Source organism: Nycticebus coucang, chromosome 4, assembly GCF_027406575.1.
Source record: "Nycticebus coucang isolate mNycCou1 chromosome 4, mNycCou1.pri, whole genome shotgun sequence".
Lineage (NCBI taxonomy): Eukaryota > Metazoa > Chordata > Mammalia > Primates > Lorisidae > Nycticebus > Nycticebus coucang.
This window is the reverse complement of record NC_069783.1, coordinates 120,334,571-120,351,779: the sequence shown is the minus strand read 5'-3', so window position 1 is coordinate 120,351,779 and position 17,209 is coordinate 120,334,571. Positions and strand designations below refer to the sequence as shown.

Below are 17,209 nucleotides of genomic sequence, written 5' to 3'. Positions count from 1 at the left end.
CTCCTCGTCCCAAGCCTGCAGGCCACCAGAAAGGGGAAAGGGACAGAATCTGCTCAAGCTTGGTACTTCCTGGGAGAGACTGAACAGTCCTGCCCCAGGCGGCTGGTTCTCTCCTTTTGGGGGGCAACCATATGCACACCATAATTTGTTTTCTGTCTTTCTTCAAAGAAAAATTTCTTTTTACTTTTTATTTGAATATAATTTCAGACCTACAGAAAAGTTGTAAGAATAGCACAAAGAATTCCCACAGACCCTTCACCCAGATTCCCCAGATAGTAACACTTTATTATGTTCGTTTTATCCTTGTCTCTTTCTCTCACTACAGATAGAGAAATAGAGATTGGGGGGGGGGAAATGCTTGTTTTTCCAGAACGATTTAATAGTGAGTTGTAGACACAACACCTCTTTACCTCAAAAATACTTGTGTGGGTTTTCTGAAAACAAGAGAAATTCTCTCACAAAACCAAAATATAATGGTCTAGATCAGGGAATTAACAATGATACTACATTATTGTCTAATTCACAAACTTTACTCAGATCTCAACATCTGTCCTGATAATGTCCTTTATCACAAAAGGAAACCTGAATGACACATGATGTTGGGCTGTCCCATCTGTTTTGCTTTCTTTAGTCTGGAACAGTTCCTCTGTCTTTTTTGTCTTTCATGACATTGGACATTTTTTCAAGAGAACACGCTATTTCATAGAATGTCCCTAAGTTTGGGTTTGTCAGCTGTCTCTTCATGATTAGATTCAGGATTCAGGTTATGGACTTTGATTCTTCTCAATGTGTCCTATAAGGTGGCACACACTATCAATTTGTCCCAGTCTGGTGATGCTAACTTTGATTGCTGGGTTCAGGTACCCTATAATTTTTTTAAAACTGAACATAAAACAAACAAACCAACAGAAAAGAGATGCTTGAATTCTAGTGATATTATTTTGCAGTCCCAGCCCAGAAACCATAGACCATCATCCCCATCACCAATTTTTCTACTTATATCAAAAACCCCGAATGTATCAGTTATCTATGGCTGCGTAACAAACTACCCCAAAACACAGTGGCTTAAAATAACTACGCACTTTATTGTTTGTGCTTCTGTGAGTCAGGAATTCAGGTAGGGCCCGGCTGAGCAGTTCTTCTGCTTTACCTGGTATCAGCTGGGTTTTTTACATGGGCTGCATGCCCCTCGACCTTGGCTGAGGCTGGAAGACCCAAGATGCCCTCACATGTCTGGCTGTTGGTATTGGCTATTGGCTGCGGTGCTTGGTTCTCCTCCATGTAGCCTTTCTAGAAGGATAGCTTGGACTTCTTTCCATGGTGGCTAGATTCCAAGGAAATGAAAATAGAAGTTATAAGACCTAGAGGTTGTCCAGCCTTGCCTCTGCTGAATTCTATTGATGTAAGCCGGGCATAGGGCCAGCTCAGATTCAAGCAGAGGGTAAGTAACTCTTCCTTTGGATGGGAGGACTGGCAAGTTCATCGTAAGAGAGCACAGTGAGATGGGATCTTTGGAAACAGTCCATCTTTGAGGCACTTTACCAGCAGTCTACACCAGCTGAGGCTACAGCACACCAAGGATGCCTGCTTATACACTCAGACTGTCCAAGAGAGCTGCAAATAAGGAAGTGGGCGATCAGCCTTTGCTATGCCTTTTCTAGAGGAATATCAGTCCCCGTGGTCTGAATATTTAGTTTTCACTCTCCTTTTTCAATTCAGTTCAATGATAAAGATGTTTGATGGACATCTGTTATGTAGCACAGATGTTATGAGTTCCTCCTATGTCTACAGGGCTCAGTGCTGAGAATATAGGATGGAAGTGACTTAGTCCTTGCCCTTTGGGAGCTCACAGCCCAGAGATAAAATTTATCTTTGTTAAAAGAAAAACCTAGACAAATTAAACTGAACAGAGTTTAATTGAGCCAAGAATTATTCATGCACTGGGCAGACCTCAAACCAGAATAGGTTCAGAGAGACTCTGGTGGTGGCATACGGAAAATGAAAGTGAGGTATAGAAACAGCTGGATTGGTTACAACTTGGCATTTGTCTTTTAGGAACACGGTTTGAACAGTTGGCTCCCTCTGTGATTGGTCAAAATCAGTGATTGGCACATAGGTTGCAGCCTGTTTACACATCCAGTTAGGTTACAGTTCACTAAGTAAAGAGAAAACTTTAGGCTTAACTTTGAATATGTTAAGAGGCAGCTTTAGGCTAGACTTAACTGTAGATCATTGTCTAGGAAACTTGTATATAGAAAGTGAAACCTAGAGCCCGGAGTGACTAAGTGTGCCTAGGAAGGAACACAGAAAGGACAATGGTGGTCTGACCCATCCCCTCTCTAGTCTTAGCTCTGGGCAGCCACGAATTCCTGGGCTCAAGAGATCTTCCTGCCTCAGCCTCCCAGGTAGCTGGGACCACAGGCTCAAGCCACACTCAACCAGGATGACGACTCTGAAAGAAGGGATGGATGGGCAAGTAAAAGAGGCAGCCAGGGTGGGAGGCGGGGAGGCACACTGGGAAACTCCCAGCTGGGAATGGTAATCCACAGGCACCCTGAGCTTTAGGGGAGACCAAGGGATGATTGTGGACTAGAACGCCACAGTCTACTAATGCTCGAGGTTCTATCGGCTGGGGTGAGAATAGGGAGGACAATGTAGTCCAGGAGTTTTGGAGTTTGGAATGGAGAGCACGGCTTGTATTCAGTGTGTTGCTGCAGGCTTTGGACTACACACAGCCTAGATTTAATTAGCATTGGATCACTAGACTGTAGTTCTTTGAACGCAGCTAAGTCCACAGTAGGAGCCGTACAGGGACCCATAATTTATATGTGTTATATCTTTTTTTTTTTTTGTCTTATAGAGACAGAGTCTCACTTTATGGCCCTCGGCAGAGTGCCGTGGTCTCACACAGCTCACAGCAACCTCCAGCTCCTGGGCTTAAGCGATTCTCCTGCCTCAGCCTCCCGAGCAGCTGGGACCACAGGCGCCCGCCACAACACCTGACTATTTTTTGGTTGCAGTTTGGCCGGGGCCGGGTTTGAACCTGCCACCCTCGGCATATGGGGCCGGCGCCCTACCGACTGAGCCACAGGCGCCGCCCATGTTATATCTTTTTAAACACGCACACATACAGTAATAAAAGAGGTCACATTTTCAAAAGGGATGCATTCTTAAAAATCTTTAGGTAATTAAAACCTCAAATAAGTCAAGCACAGCCCTGACAAGGGTGATGAGCCCATCTCTTTATCAATAGAGTGTCACTAACATGGCAATAATGCACCACAGTTTAAGTTTCACCTGGTTCCCTTGGTTTGGAAATAATATTGATGTATTTTTTTTTTAATTTGAGGAGGTTTGCATTATTCCACATGTGCACCTGAAGTTGTATAGTACTATTTCAAATTTACAATTCTTTCTTTTATTTCATCTTCATGAATGAGACAGTATGGCTCAGAGGGGTTCGGTCCTGCCCAAGATGGTGCAGTGAAAGTCTCCTAAGCCCAGAGGAGGGAAATAATCCCCCAAACTCCAAACTAGAATCGATCTTCCAGGGCTGGTTCCTACAACCTAGTGGTAGAAAACTTGACTTGTGGAATCTCAGCTACTTGCTAGCTTTCTGACCTTGGGCAAGTCCTTTTTAGCCCTTCCAAGCCTCTGTTTCTTCAGTGGTAGAAAGTGGTTACTAATAGCCCCCTCAAGGAAGAGATAACAGGTACAAAGTTCTCAGCATGGGGCCTCGCTCAAAGCAAAGGCTTAAAACTGGTGGTTACGACATCATCTTGCACCTTAGTGTCCCGCTTATCTGTTTATGTTTGGTTACCCACCAGACTGTGAGTCCCCTAAAGGGCAGGGCCTGCAGCCCACAGCCCCACCCCGCCCCACCCCGCACGCATGTGTGGACTCAGTGAACTCGGGACAGCACCGTGCAGGGCAGAAATTCAGTACGTCCTGCGAGTTCTGCACCTTCTTTCTGCTGTTCCAATCCAGGAGCTTCCTCGCTATCTCTCTAGGAGCAAAACCCCAGTCCCTCCCCGGACCACTAGGTATGCGACCCCCATTTCTCCAAGCCATACCTCTCCATTCCAGGGAAGATGGAAAACACTGATAAAAGCAGTTTACCTTGAGGCACTGGGGACTCAAAGGGACAGATTTGCATTTTAAAGGACCGCTGTGGAGCCAGGGCAATGCTAAACCCAGAGAGAGGGCTCCAAATGCTAACAAGAAACATGGTGACTTGGGCCAAATAGCCAGAGAAACCGAGAAAGAAAGACTTTTAGAAACCCAAACAATCACCTATCCTACCCAACCTACAGAGGCCTGGTGCTGTTGGCACCCTAATTATTAGTTTCTGTCCCCTAAACGAAAGAAGTTGACAGAGACCAGAACTTGGATAGGAAAGAAAAGAACTTTCACGACATCTACTGTCACCCACCCCTTAAGAGTGGGCATGACTGTGATCTCTATTTTGCAGATGTGGACACTCTTGCTCAGAGAGGTTAAGGGACTTCCAGGAGAACACACAGTGTACAGGCCACAGAGTTGCGATTGCCACACCAAGGCCCCAAGGCCCCGTGTTCTTTTTCGAATCTTTCCCTCCACCAGAGTCTGGGAGGCCCACTCAGAGGAATGGAATGTGTGACATTCAGTGGCCTCACTGACTCCCCAAGAAGACCCTGAGGGATCTTGACTCACACATTGGACAATCTGTCCCCTCAGCCTCACGCCCCAGTCGGCCTGCCTCCCTCCCTGTACTGTAGTGATACCAGATGTCTCAGCGTTCCCTAAACATATTTGCCCTTCTCTGTATTTCAGTACACACTGTTCCTGAGTCTAGAATTCCCTTCTCCTCCCCACCCCCTTTGTCTTGAAAACTCCTTCACTTCCTTAATGATCTAGATTAAATGCCTGCTTGACCCTAACTCACCTGCTTCCTTATTTTTTTATCCCATATCTCAAGGTTGCACGCGCATCTTTGCAAAGGTTGCGCACTGCACAACTCTCAGAGCACCGTTCGCAGCCAGCTTCATCTTTCTTTATTCGTCAGATCCCACTCTTTCTGACTTTGGGCTCTGCCTGGAAATCAAGATTGCTCTCCAAGAATGAGGATCTGCTATCAATGAGGAGAGTCAGGAGAAAATGTTGAGGGACCAAGGAAAGACTAATTCGGAGACCTACTCCCCAAATATGTTATGGCAACTTGGCTAGCCCCCAGGGGGCTCCTTTGAAGGATCACACCTACTTAGCTATATACATTCTGGTGTGTACAGTTTCAGAAATCCACTCCTAATCCCATAGTCACTCTTGCAAGGAGCCAACATTTACTGAGCATTCGGTGGGTGCTATGTCTTTAAGATGTTTTATGATGAAACTTGTCTGACTTATAAACCAAGGGGTAGGGTGGGTCTAACTCTCACTATTTACAGATGAGGAAATCTAGGCTTGGAGACTAAAGCGGGCTAGGTCACTGTGTAGACGGGATTCGGACCAAGGGACCAAGGTTTCTTAGCCTTCAGAGCTAATGTGTTTTTTACTATAACACTCTCATGTTTCTTTTATTTATTTATTTTGGAGACAGAATCTCAGGCTGTTACCCCAGGCTAGAGTGCTGTGGCATCACCATAGCTCACAGCAACCTCAGATTCCTGGGTTCAAGTGATTCTCCTGCCTCAATCTCCTGGGTAGCTGAGACTACAGGCACCCGCGTCAATGCCTGGCTAATTTTTCTCTTTTTAGTAGAGATGGGGACTTGATCTTCCTGAGGCTGGTCATAACCTCCTATGCTCAAATGATTCACCTGCCTCGGCCTCCCAAAGTGCCAGAATTACAGGCATGAGCCACCATACCCACCCTCATCTTTTGTTTTGTCCTTCAAACACTGTTTCTAATGCTGTTTTGCAATCTTGAAAGTAGGAAATCTGAATTTCATGTGACTCATCCCTTGTGGAGACAGTTGAGAGTTTTTCTCAATTGCCAGCAGGACCTTTTAGGCTTTTTGCCCTTGTTTCTTCTCCAAGGGGGTTAATTTGGGTAAGTCACTCTACACTCCTCCTTGCTCCTCCTGTGACGGGGGCACCCCAGTCTCTGTCCGAGTCAGAGATGCTGTCACTGAACATGAAGTCAGGGATCAAATTTCCAGCCACATTGGCCCTGGGTTCTACAACCGATAAAATTCATCTCACAATTTTTTTTCCCCCAGTTAGACACCACAATTATTTGCTTTTGTATAGTCTATTCAAGAATGTAAGCCACAAAGCATTAGTGATAAGCTTTAATTCTTTATTAATTTCTGTTCTGGCTTGGTCCCATAAGTCCAATATATTTCAAAGACACTTAGGAATGGAGACTCAACCGCCACAAAAGAGCACTCACCATAAGCTAGGCTCTTCCATGTTTTGGAAAAGGTTTCAGCAATCTATGGCCTGTGAACTGAATCTGGCCCACCACCTGTTTTTGTAAATAAAGTTTTATTGGCCAATGGCCACTCCATTCATTCATGCATTATCTATGGCTGTTCTCATGCTGCAACAGCAGTTGAGTAGTTGCAACCATGTGATCCTAAGAGCTGAAAATATTTAGTCTTTGACTCTTTATTAAAAAAAAAAAAATTGCCACCCAAGTTCTTGAAGACATTGGATTTTCTTTCTGACTACCCCAGTTTATGAACTCCCTTCTTATAATTGAACAATCTCCCATATATTGAGGCAGAGGTTTCTGCTTACCAAAGAGGCTGAAAAAACAGATAACCTCTAGAGTGGGTTGAATCGTGGCTCCAAAAGATGTGTTCACGTTCAAATGCCTGGAACCTCAGACTGTGACCTTATTTGAAAAAAAGGTGTTTGTAGATGTAGTTAACTTGAGATCATCCTGGATTATTCAAGTGGGCTTGATAATTAATCCAATGACAAGTGTCCTTATAAGAGACACATCACAGGTGAGAGAAGGCCATGTGAAAACTGAGGCAGAGATTGATGCAACCTCAGGTCTTACTGGCAGTCAGTGGGAACTGGAGGAGACAGGGAGCTTCCTCCTTTAGAAACCGTCAGAACACAGCCCTGCAGGCACCTCGATGTTGGACTTCTGACCTCCAGAACTGTGAGAAAGTAAATTTCTGTTGTTTTAAACCACCTGCTTGATGGTGGCAGCCACAGGCAACAAATGCATTCTCTTTGCCAGCTACCCTTGCAGCGAGGGCAGAGACACTGGGCTTCTTCCCCAATTAAATGAGATGCTAATGGTGGGAGAAAGGGGAAACCACACCTCTCCAGTGCTGGTAATGGGGAGACCAGTGGGTGCCACAGCCATGTGGCATTTTCAGCAGTGTCAGTGGCTGCAGATTTAGTGTCCAGAATTGCCAGTGATGAGGGAGCCCATAACTGTATCTGTGCTGAAGGGAACATGTTGAAGTAGCATCTTTACTTATTAGACTACTTCTGGGGCAATTTGGAGGGTTACTCCTGAAGGCACAAATCCCAAGTCTAATTTGCCAGCTAGAAATTCAGCAAGCTACGTCACATCCTTGGGGTATATATTTTATGGATAAAATTTGCTAGCCCTGTGTCTGTTGTCTTCAGGGGTATTCTGGAGCCTACTCAGGAGAGCCCACTGTTTGCATCTGTTCCTAACTCTTTGTTCAGTGACATTATGTTGTTAGATTAAAATCTGCCGTGACAGGTATATTTTCACCAAAGAAGTTGGCAGCTGCTACAAATCAGAGATTTTTATATTTGAAGACACAATTTGTCAGCATTCAGGCAGTCCCCGGGTTATGAACACGGTAGAGTCTTTAGGTTTGTTCTTAAGTTGAATCTGTATGTAAGTTGGAACAGGTACATTTGGCTATTACCTATAATAGTCTCCATTCATAAGTGAGTCATATCAGTCGGGTGTTCGTAACTCAGGGACTCACTGTAATTGCCTCTGTTCGTAAGTCTGAGTTGTACATATGCCAGATGTTTGTAACTCAGGGACTGTCTGTCCCATAGATTGTTTACAACTAAAATGTCTGACAGACAGCCATAAGATATCTCATTTTATCTTTGTGTCCAGCCGATAAGAAAGATTTTATAATCATTTTTCTACTGATAAGGAAACTAAAGAGATAAATTTGAAGTCATAAGTCTATGAGGGGACATATAGGAAACTGAACTTCTGATTTCACATCCTCTAAATCAAAACTTAAGGGTAAGGACTACTTTTTAGTTTTGAAAGTGAATATTTAAAGACAGATTGCACCAAAAAACTAACAGTATAAACTTCCACAATATCCAAGGGACACTGGGCCTAAAACCATTCAAAGCGCCCAGTGTCTTTTGCAGAAAATTGGCAGGTCAGAGCTTAAGGATGAGGCATTTAGATCGGATTTGAAGCACAGTCTGCTTTACAGTTAAAACTCCCTTGATGCTTTCAATGAAGAAAGAGCGGGGCCATCCACATTTGCAGAGGAATAGAATGCAGATGAAATTAACAGGTTGAGAAGGGCAGGAAATCTCACCTCAATGCTCGGAGTCCAGGGCTGGCACCGTGGGCACTGACAGATTTACCATTAGTGGGACATGTCAAGAGCCTCTGCACCTCATCTAGAGGAGGGAGATTTATAATACCCACACAGCTGTTAGAGCGAGGCTCCAGCTAGGTCCTTCCCATGTTCTGGGCAGTGAGACTTCCTGTCTGAAGACACATCCTCACTCCTTCCCACTCAGTCTGGGAAGACCTTGAGAACAACAGAAGGCATCCTGGGGACATTCCTCTGCTGAGATCACACAACTCTGTCCCCGTCCCCTCTCCAGGGCATGCATATTCCTCTTGCAGGGGATGTGGTTTCCTGGCTGCTGCCCAGAAGGTGGACAGGTGCCCTAGTGATGGGAACATTCTTCATCCATCCTCATCCTCCCAGGAGGAGCAGGGGGCTTGTGTCTAGAGTACAAAAGCTAGTTGCAGGCATCTCAGTAATCAGTTGCAAGGCGTGGGCAGGACCAAGGAAGACTCTTCCAGAAATACAGACAATACAATGAACACAATGATCACTTTCATTTTGTGAGACCTACATGTGTTAGCTCAAATCCTCCCAAGCCCCTGTCTGGACGTGTGTTAGGTGTCCACTCTTCTGGTAAGGAAACAGAGACCCAGAGAGATTAAGAAGCATACCCTGGGCAGGGGGCCTCACGCCTGTAATCCTAGCACTCTGAGGGTCTGAGGCAGGTGGATCTCCTGAGCTCAGGAGTTCAAGACTAGTGTGAGCAAGAGCAAGACCCTGTCTCTATTAAAAATAGAAAAACTACCTGGGCATGGTGGCAGGCACCGATAGTTCCAGGTTCTGGGGGAGGCTGAGGCAAGAGGATCGATTGAACCCTCTCAACCTGTTAATTTCATCCAGGAGATGGACACAGCTGAACAACGACAATGGAAGACAAGGTGTCACAGTCTCCCTTGCTTCCTCCGGGCCCAGACCCGGGCACAAAAGTCCACCTTGCCGGGGAAGCTGCAGCAGTCTCCTGGGGCCTCCATACAGAGTGCCACAGACTGAGCGGGTCGAAAGAACAGGAAATTACTGGGTCACTGTCACCGAAGCTAGAAGTCTTCAAAGGGGTCTGCAAGGCAATTCTCTAGGGGACCACCTCGCTCATCTCTCCTAGCTTCTGGGGGTGCTGGCAATCCATGCAGGTCCTCAGCTTGCCGGGGAGCACTCTCATCTCTCTGCCTCTGTCTTCCTTGGGGTTTGTTCATCTCTCGTCCAAATCTCCCTCTTCTTATAAAGACACCAGATCGGATTTAGGACCCCTCCTAATCTAGTAGGACTTCATCTTAACTGATTATATCGGGAAAGACCTTATCCCCAAATTTGGTCACATTCACAGGTTTGGTGTGGACCTGAATTGGAGTGGAATGGAGGAGAACTCTATTCATATGGTACCCAAGGATTGGAGTCAAAACCCAAAAAAGTCCTGGGTTCAAATCCCAGCTCTGCCACTTTTTGTAAAAATTAATTTATTTGTTTAGGTCTTCTTCTGTTGTCCAGGCTAGAGTACAGATTGTACAGTGGCACGATCATAGCTCATGGTGACTTTTTAACATCTGGGTTCAAGGGTTCCTTGTAACTCAGCCTCCAGAGTAGCTAGAACTACCAGCCTGAGCACCACGCCCAGCTAAAATTTTAATTTTTTGTAGAGACACAGGGTCTTGCTATGTTGTCTAGGCTGGTCTCAAATTACTTGCCTCAAGGACCCTCCTGTCTCATGGTTCAAAAGTGCTGGGATTACAGGCAGGAGCCACGGCGCCTGGCCTGGGCATGCTTCTTTTTTGAGGTAGAGTCTCACATGTTTCCCCAGGCTAGAGTGCTGTGCCAGGGTCTGGGCCCGGGGGAGGTAGGGGAGACTGTAACATCTTGTCTTCCATTGTCGTTAGTCAGCTGTGTCCATCTCCTCCCCGCCAGCCCCAGATCGAGGGACCACACCACTTCCTGGCCACTGACAGGAGAGAAACAAAAGACCAGAAGCCAAAATGACAGGCCTGTCCCCTCTCCCATTTTCTGTCAGGAACCCACTCCAACTGATCCTGTAGGCCTCTGCTGGTGCAGACCATAACAGGAAAAAAATGTCCCCTTTCTGGCAGCAAATTACTTTTCCGAGGGTCAGCGTGATGCTGGGTGGGTCCCCTCAGAGAAGCCTCAGAGAAGCCAGGTACCCATGTGTTCTTCGGGCTCCCGAGGAACCGGCTGCCCATCAGGGTTCCAAACATAGCTCTACTTCCAGGACACCCTCCCAGCTGAAGGCTCAGCAACATTTTCCTCTTCCTGTTGTTTTGTGGCTAAAGGTCTGCCACTGTCACCCTGTGTCTCTACAGTGGGTCCTCCAAGGAGGCTCGGCGGCCAGGCAGGCTCCAGAGAGGAGCTCATCACCCTCACGCTCCACTTGTCGCCCGACCAGAAGGTGTTTGAGGAGGGGACTAGCAATCAGAGGACATTCTCCTCCTGCACTTGTTTCCTTCTCGCCCCCACTAGGCAGTGGTCCTGTTACTCCCCTTTGTGTTCCTGGGATCCAGCACATAGTAGGTTCTTTGTAAATGTTTGTGGGCTGAAGAAACCCCTGACTCACCATCAAGAATCTTCTTGATGGTCTGAAACCATCAGTCGCTGATTGAATGGATTAAACCAAAAAGCCACAATTTTAAATTTCCTACTAGGTGTCTGGAGCATCACCATTTAAAACTGCTTACTATGTGCCTGATATCATCCAAGGGGATCTGTGATTATGGCTATTTTTACAGATGAGGCAACTGAGGATCCGAAAGGCAATGGCCTTCACTTGGTGCCCACACGGCTAAGACAGAGCAGAGGTGGGACTCAAACTCAGCCCTGCAGGACTCCGGATTTCCTCCAAACCCAGCCCCTTTAGAGTGTATCTACTCCTTCCAAACCAATCACCCTCCATCCAGACTTCTCAGACACTAAAATCAAACTCCTGGGCTCAAGAGATCCTCTTGCCTGGTTTTCTCATCATGGCGGATCAAGGTGAAAAAGAGAACCCCATGCGGGAACTTCGTATCCGCAAGCTCTGCCTCAACATCTGTGTGGGGGAAAGTGGAGACAGACTGACGCGGGCAGCCAAGGTGTTGGAGCAGCTCACAGGCCAGACCCCTGTGTTTTCCAAAGCTAGATACACTGTCAGATCCTTTGGCATCAGGAGAAATGAGAAGATTGCAGTCCACTGCACAGTCAGAGGGGCTAAGGCAGAGGAAATCCTGGAGAAAGGTCTGAAGGTGCGAGAGTATGAATTAAGAAAAAATAACTTCTCAGATACTGGAAACTTTGGCTTTGGGATCCAGGAGCACATCGATCTGGGTATCAAATATGACCCAAGCATTGGTATCTACGGCCTGGACTTCTATGTGGTGCTGAGTAGGCCAGGTTTCAGCATTGCAGACAAGAAGCGCAGAACAGGCTGCATTGGGGCCAAACACAGAATCAGCAAAGAGGAGGCCATGCGCTGGTTCCAGCAGAAGTATGATGGGATCATCCTTCCTGGCAAATAAATTCCCGTTTCTATCCAAAAGGCCAATAAAAATGTTTTCTGTGGAAAAAAAAAAAAAAAAAAAAAAAAGAGATCCTCTTGCCTCAGCCTCCAGAGTACCTGGAATTACAGGCATTACCACGCCCAGCGGGTTTCTCGACAGTGGGTTTCTCAGAACCTCTTCAGCCCCTCTCCCCAAGGTCAGCCCTGTGGTGACCCCCTACCAGAAATCTTGTCGTTGCTTTTGCAAAGTTGTCATCATTCATCAGCAGCACTGACCTGGAGGGGCTGGGAATGTGGGGTGAGTTTTCTTAGTTCCCTCAGATCCCTGAGCTCTGGAATTCTCTGGATCTCTATTGCTAGGGAAATAACTTTTTCAGGAGGAGATGATGTTGACTATGGACAACGGTGAGGATGACGATGATGACATAACTGTAAAACCTTAGGGCTCTGAGTGTGTGCCAAGCACTGTGCTAAACATCAGTGTAGTCCTGAGATAACAACTCCCACATAGGAGGACGCTATCCCCATTTTGCCGGTAAGGAAACTTTTCCAGCACTCAAAATCTCATTCTGTCTAGCAAGCTGCTTCTCATTCTGTGACACTTGGTTACTTCCAAACAAAGCTGACCTCAGAAGAATCTGGAATCTACACTCAGCCTGACAACTTCCTCAGCCTGTGGGGGTTTCGCCCTCCTCCTGCCCCCAGACAGCAATAAGAGACTCAATTTACTTCTGCCCAGAAACCAGTGGGATGTCCTTGTGGTGTGGCCCCCAGGTAAGCGAGACCCAGCCTGTGGCTGAAGTTTCATGACCCCTGGGGTCACCTTGGCGGGGAGGCCACAGCCTCCCTTTGACTTGTCAGTGGAATTCCTTAAAGTCACCCCAGTTTTCCTGTGTCTAAAAGCAGGCTAATCACAGCTAAACAGTTTGAAGTCCTGGTCTGAAAAGCATCCTTATTACTTGCTTGAGGGCCTGAGCATCTCAGGTCTTCAAGGGGGTGGAAAAAGAAACCCACATTGATTTCTAATGCAAATCGGGTTTGAAGAGGATCACCGGCTCTCTGGAGTTCCCAGTCACCCACTGCGGAGGGCACACCCCAGGGGGGACTGTTGCCTTGGGCAAAGAATTTCCTCTTGTCAAGACAAAACCCAGATATGGTCATTTTCCCCCTTTCAGACCCGCCTCTTGAATCCAACTGGAATGTGCAGAATTCCCATCAACTGTGATCCCTGGGGTGGTTTTTAGTTCCCTGCTCCTCCTTCACAGCCATCCACACCCTCACCCCTGAGAGACACACACACACTGGACACTAGTCCACATATACACACACTCCCACGGACACACACAATTACAGACACACACTTCCAAGCCCTCAGTCAAACACATGCTCACACACACGGAGGCACACCCCCTCACACACACTCCCACGCGCTCACCACACATTTACACATGACACTCACACTCACACACTCACATGATTCTCAAATGCACATTTACAGACACAGTCTCACAGGCACACACACTCTCAAACACGCACACTCATGACACGCGCACAAATGCTCACGGACACGCGTTCATACTCACGCACTCACAATTCCCCCACCCACATACACTGACAGACACCCGCTCACACGTGCACAGAGCTGCACACCCCTGCACACCTGCGCGTGCACACGCGCTCACTGGCCTGACTTCTCCGTGGCACCGTTTTCTTTGGTGTCTTGATTGCAGCCCATCTGCCTCTCGTCTAGACCCAGGGCCCCTCAGCCAAGATCTCCAAATTCCTAATGTGCTGTGAGTCTCAGAGAGAATTTGCCTCTATCAGCTGCACCCTGCCCCCCACCTGCCCAGAAACCAGGGGAAGGGAGCACTCCCTGGGCCAAACTTTCCCAGCCTCCCACCTACCCTGAGAGATGAAGACCATTTTTCCTGGGTCTCAGATGAGGACATCAAGACACAGAGAGGCTCATCTGACTCATCTCAGATTAATTAACTTTTCTGATAATATTTATTGATGTTGATCATAGTGGCTCACACCTAAAATCCCAGCACCCTGGGAAGCTGGAGCAAAGTGGGAGAAGTCCTTGAGCTCAGGAGTTCGAGACCAGCCTGAGCAAGAGTGAGACCCCTGACTCTACTAAAAATACTTTGCTTGGTGCAGTGGCAGGCGCCTATAGTCCCAGCTATTCAGAAGGCTGAGGCAGGAGGATTGCTTGAGCCCAGGAGTTTGTGGTTACAGTGAGCTGCAATGAGGCCACTATACTTGAGCCTGGAAAGAATTTTTTTTTTTTCTTTTTGTTGCAGTTGTCATTGTTGTTTAGCTGTGCCAGGCCGGGCTCGAACCAGCCACCCTCAGTGTATGTAGCTGGTGCCGTAACCACTGTGCTATGTGACTATGTGCCAGGCGCTGTTCTGGCATGGAGAAGGGCAACATCGGACAAGACTAAGACCAGCCCCTGAGGCAACAGTCACAACACTAGTAAAGTGATTTTCCCAACTCCAGAGTCCTTGACTTTCTGTGTCCCTAAAAGGGCCACTTTTGCGGGCTGCAGGCACTTCTGCCTCTGTGGGCCCCTTCCTCCATAATTATATTTTATGCCATGTCAGTATGAAGACCAATGTCACTCAGGCATAATCAAAATTTAAAATATTTTTTTCAACTCTAAAAGTTAGGGGCTTTTTTCCTTCTGATTTTTCACAGGTCCTGGACCTAATGGATCAGTTGGCCCTACGTCCCTTATAAAGGGAGCCCTGGACTACTTACAATAGCTGAAAGATGGGAATAGACCAAATAACCATCAATGGATAGATAAAAAAAAAGTGGTGGTTTATCCCTACCTGGAGTGTTATTATCTTCAACCTTAAAAAGGAGTGAGGCACTGAGGCAGGCTACAGCTGGGCATGGCAGGTGGCTTGCACCTGCAATCCCAGCTACTCGGGAGGCTGAGTGGAGAGGATCACTTTTAAGGGCCATATGAATTCTGAGCATTTCGGGCCTCTGTGTGTGTTCAGCTCCTAGAGAAACACAGAAAGACTTTGTTGCTATAGCAAAGTGCCGTACATTGGGTGTTTTAGGAACAACAGAAATTTACTTTGCACAATTCTGAAGGCTGGAAGTCCAAGATCAGAGTGCCAGCACAGTCAGGTTCTGGTGAGGGCTCTCTTCTGGGCTCCACCCTCTCTTCTGGGTTCCGCCCTCTCTTCTGGGCCACCTTCTTGTTGTGCCTTCATGTCATGGAGAGAGAGCCTCTTTTAAAGGGCACTAATCCTATTCATGAGGGCTCTACCCTCATGACCTAGTCACCTCTCAAAGGCCCCACTTCCTCACACCAGCACATTGGGGATTAGGATTTCAACATATGGATTTGAGGGGAAACACAAACCTTCAGTACATAACAGCCTCCATGCCACTGGCCAAAGCCTCCTCTCTCCAGCATTCCCACAGAATGCCCCTGTGACCAGCTGGTGCTCTCCGTGTCTCTCTCATGTGTGTGAGAAACCATCTTCCCATGGGTCTGTATAATCATCTTCCCATGGGTCTGTATAATAATAATTACTACTACTACCATCTTCATGGTCAGTGTCAGATTATACACCCAGTCCTGTTGACCCGTCCTTTCTACCCCCATGACAACCCTCCCTAGGAGATGGCTTCATGGTAGCCCAGGAGAGAATATGGATGCCCAACACTGGGGAGCAACTTGCCAAAGTCATACAGCCAGTGAGAGGCCAGGCCAGGAGTTGAAGCCGGATCGTCCTAACTCTGAGATCTGAATGCGTTGGTCCCTGAAGGGCTCGGCGTTAAACAAACCTTTAGTGCATGGTTCATTGTAATTTCTCTGCGCCAGACCTCACTCTGTCTTATTTTTTATTTTTTTAGTTTTTGGAGACAGTCTCACTCAGGCTGTAGTGCCATGACATTGGCCTAGCTCACAGCAACCTCAAACTCTTGCATTAAAGTGATCCTCCTGCCTCAGCCTCCCCAATAGGTGGGACTATAGATACCTGCCACAATGCCTGGCTAATTTTTCTATTTTTAGTAGAGATGGGGCCTGGCTTTTGCACAGGCTGGTCTTGAACTCCTGAGCTCAAGAAATTCACCCACCTCGGCCTCCCAGAGTGCTGGGATTACAGGCGTGAGCCACCAGGCGCAGCCTCTGATCTCCTTGATATTCCTATTCTCTCTCAATTCTCATCTCTCTGTCCCCTCTAGCTACCACCTCCAACCTCAGCACCCCCCTATTTAGCATATGGACTTCTAGGCCAGCTAGGCACGCGTCAGATAGGACAATGCTGTGTGTTGTGTCTGCTTACCGATAAGTGAAAATCTAAATGAAAACTCTTTTGTGTGCATTTAATTTACATGAACGTTACGGAGGAGTGAATCCCACTCAGTTGCCTTGTGACTCTATGCCATGCTCGGGAGAGGCAGCCATCAGAAACCAACACGGTCTCTGCTCTTAGGGCTGCCAGACAGAGTGTGTGGGGGGGAGCAACACAAAACAAAACAGCAGGCACTCAGTTCTACTGGAACCTCAGAAGAATGAAGAAAAATATTTTTTAATACAAATATGTTTCATGCAAGAGACGGGATACACGTATACTAAATAATTATTCAGGGGTTCTCTGACACTGAGGTGTAATCAGGGGCTTGTGTTCTACCTGGTAACAGTCCTTTCTAAAGATGAAAAACAGAGGCCAGGTGTGGTGGCTCACACCAATAATTCTAGCACTCTGGGAGGCTGAAGCAGGCGGATCCCTTGAGCTCAGGAGGAGTTAGACCCCACTTCCCAAAGAACAAGAGCAAAACCCGTCTCTGCTAAAAATAAAAAAATGAGCTAGGCATTGTGGAGGGGGCCTGTAGTCCCAGCTACTTGGGAGGCTGAGGCAAGAGAATCACTTGAGCCAAAGAGTTTGAGGTTGCTGTGAGCTATGACACTACAGCACTCTATCTAGAGCGACAGATTGAGACTCCGTCTCAAAAAAAAAAAAAAAATGTATAAGCCCTGTCTGAAAAGAGGAGTGGCTACTTGTTCTGTGTCCGTCTTCCACTCCAAACTCAGTTTATTCTTCTCTGTGTGTATGGCATCCCACACGGTGCCCAGCGCACAGTAGGTGTCCAGGTGGTGTTATTTCCAAGTGAAGCAAACCATCATTCTCTGTATGTCTTGGCATTTCACTCAGTGCCTGGTGCCTAGTGGG

The 17,209-nt window shown here is 47.0% G+C and overlaps 1 protein-coding gene and 1 long non-coding RNA gene across 2 annotated transcripts in view; one reads left to right on the top strand and one right to left on the bottom strand.

The window, feature by feature from the left end:
- Positions 1 to 1,112: 1,112 nt before the first annotated feature.
- LOC128583071 (uncharacterized) overlaps positions 1,113 to 17,209 on the bottom strand; it is a 93,235-nt gene continuing 77,138 nt past the window's right edge. The window contains exon 3 of the long non-coding RNA XR_008379376.1: positions 1,113 to 1,324. This is a non-coding gene — a long non-coding RNA (uncharacterized LOC128583071). The remainder of the gene's footprint in view (positions 1,325 to 17,209) is intronic.
- LOC128583068 (60S ribosomal protein L11-like) lies at positions 11,490 to 12,070 on the top strand. The gene has a single exon (XM_053586926.1). It carries the CDS (start codon positions 11,494 to 11,496, stop codon positions 12,025 to 12,027), a length of 534 nt encoding a protein of 177 aa, XP_053442901.1. The 5' UTR covers positions 11,490 to 11,493; the 3' UTR covers positions 12,028 to 12,070.

Coding starts and splice junctions, on each gene's coding strand:
- LOC128583068 (XM_053586926.1), top strand. CDS start 11,494: ATGGCGGATCAAGGTGAAAAAGAGAACCCCATGCGGGAACTTCGTATC.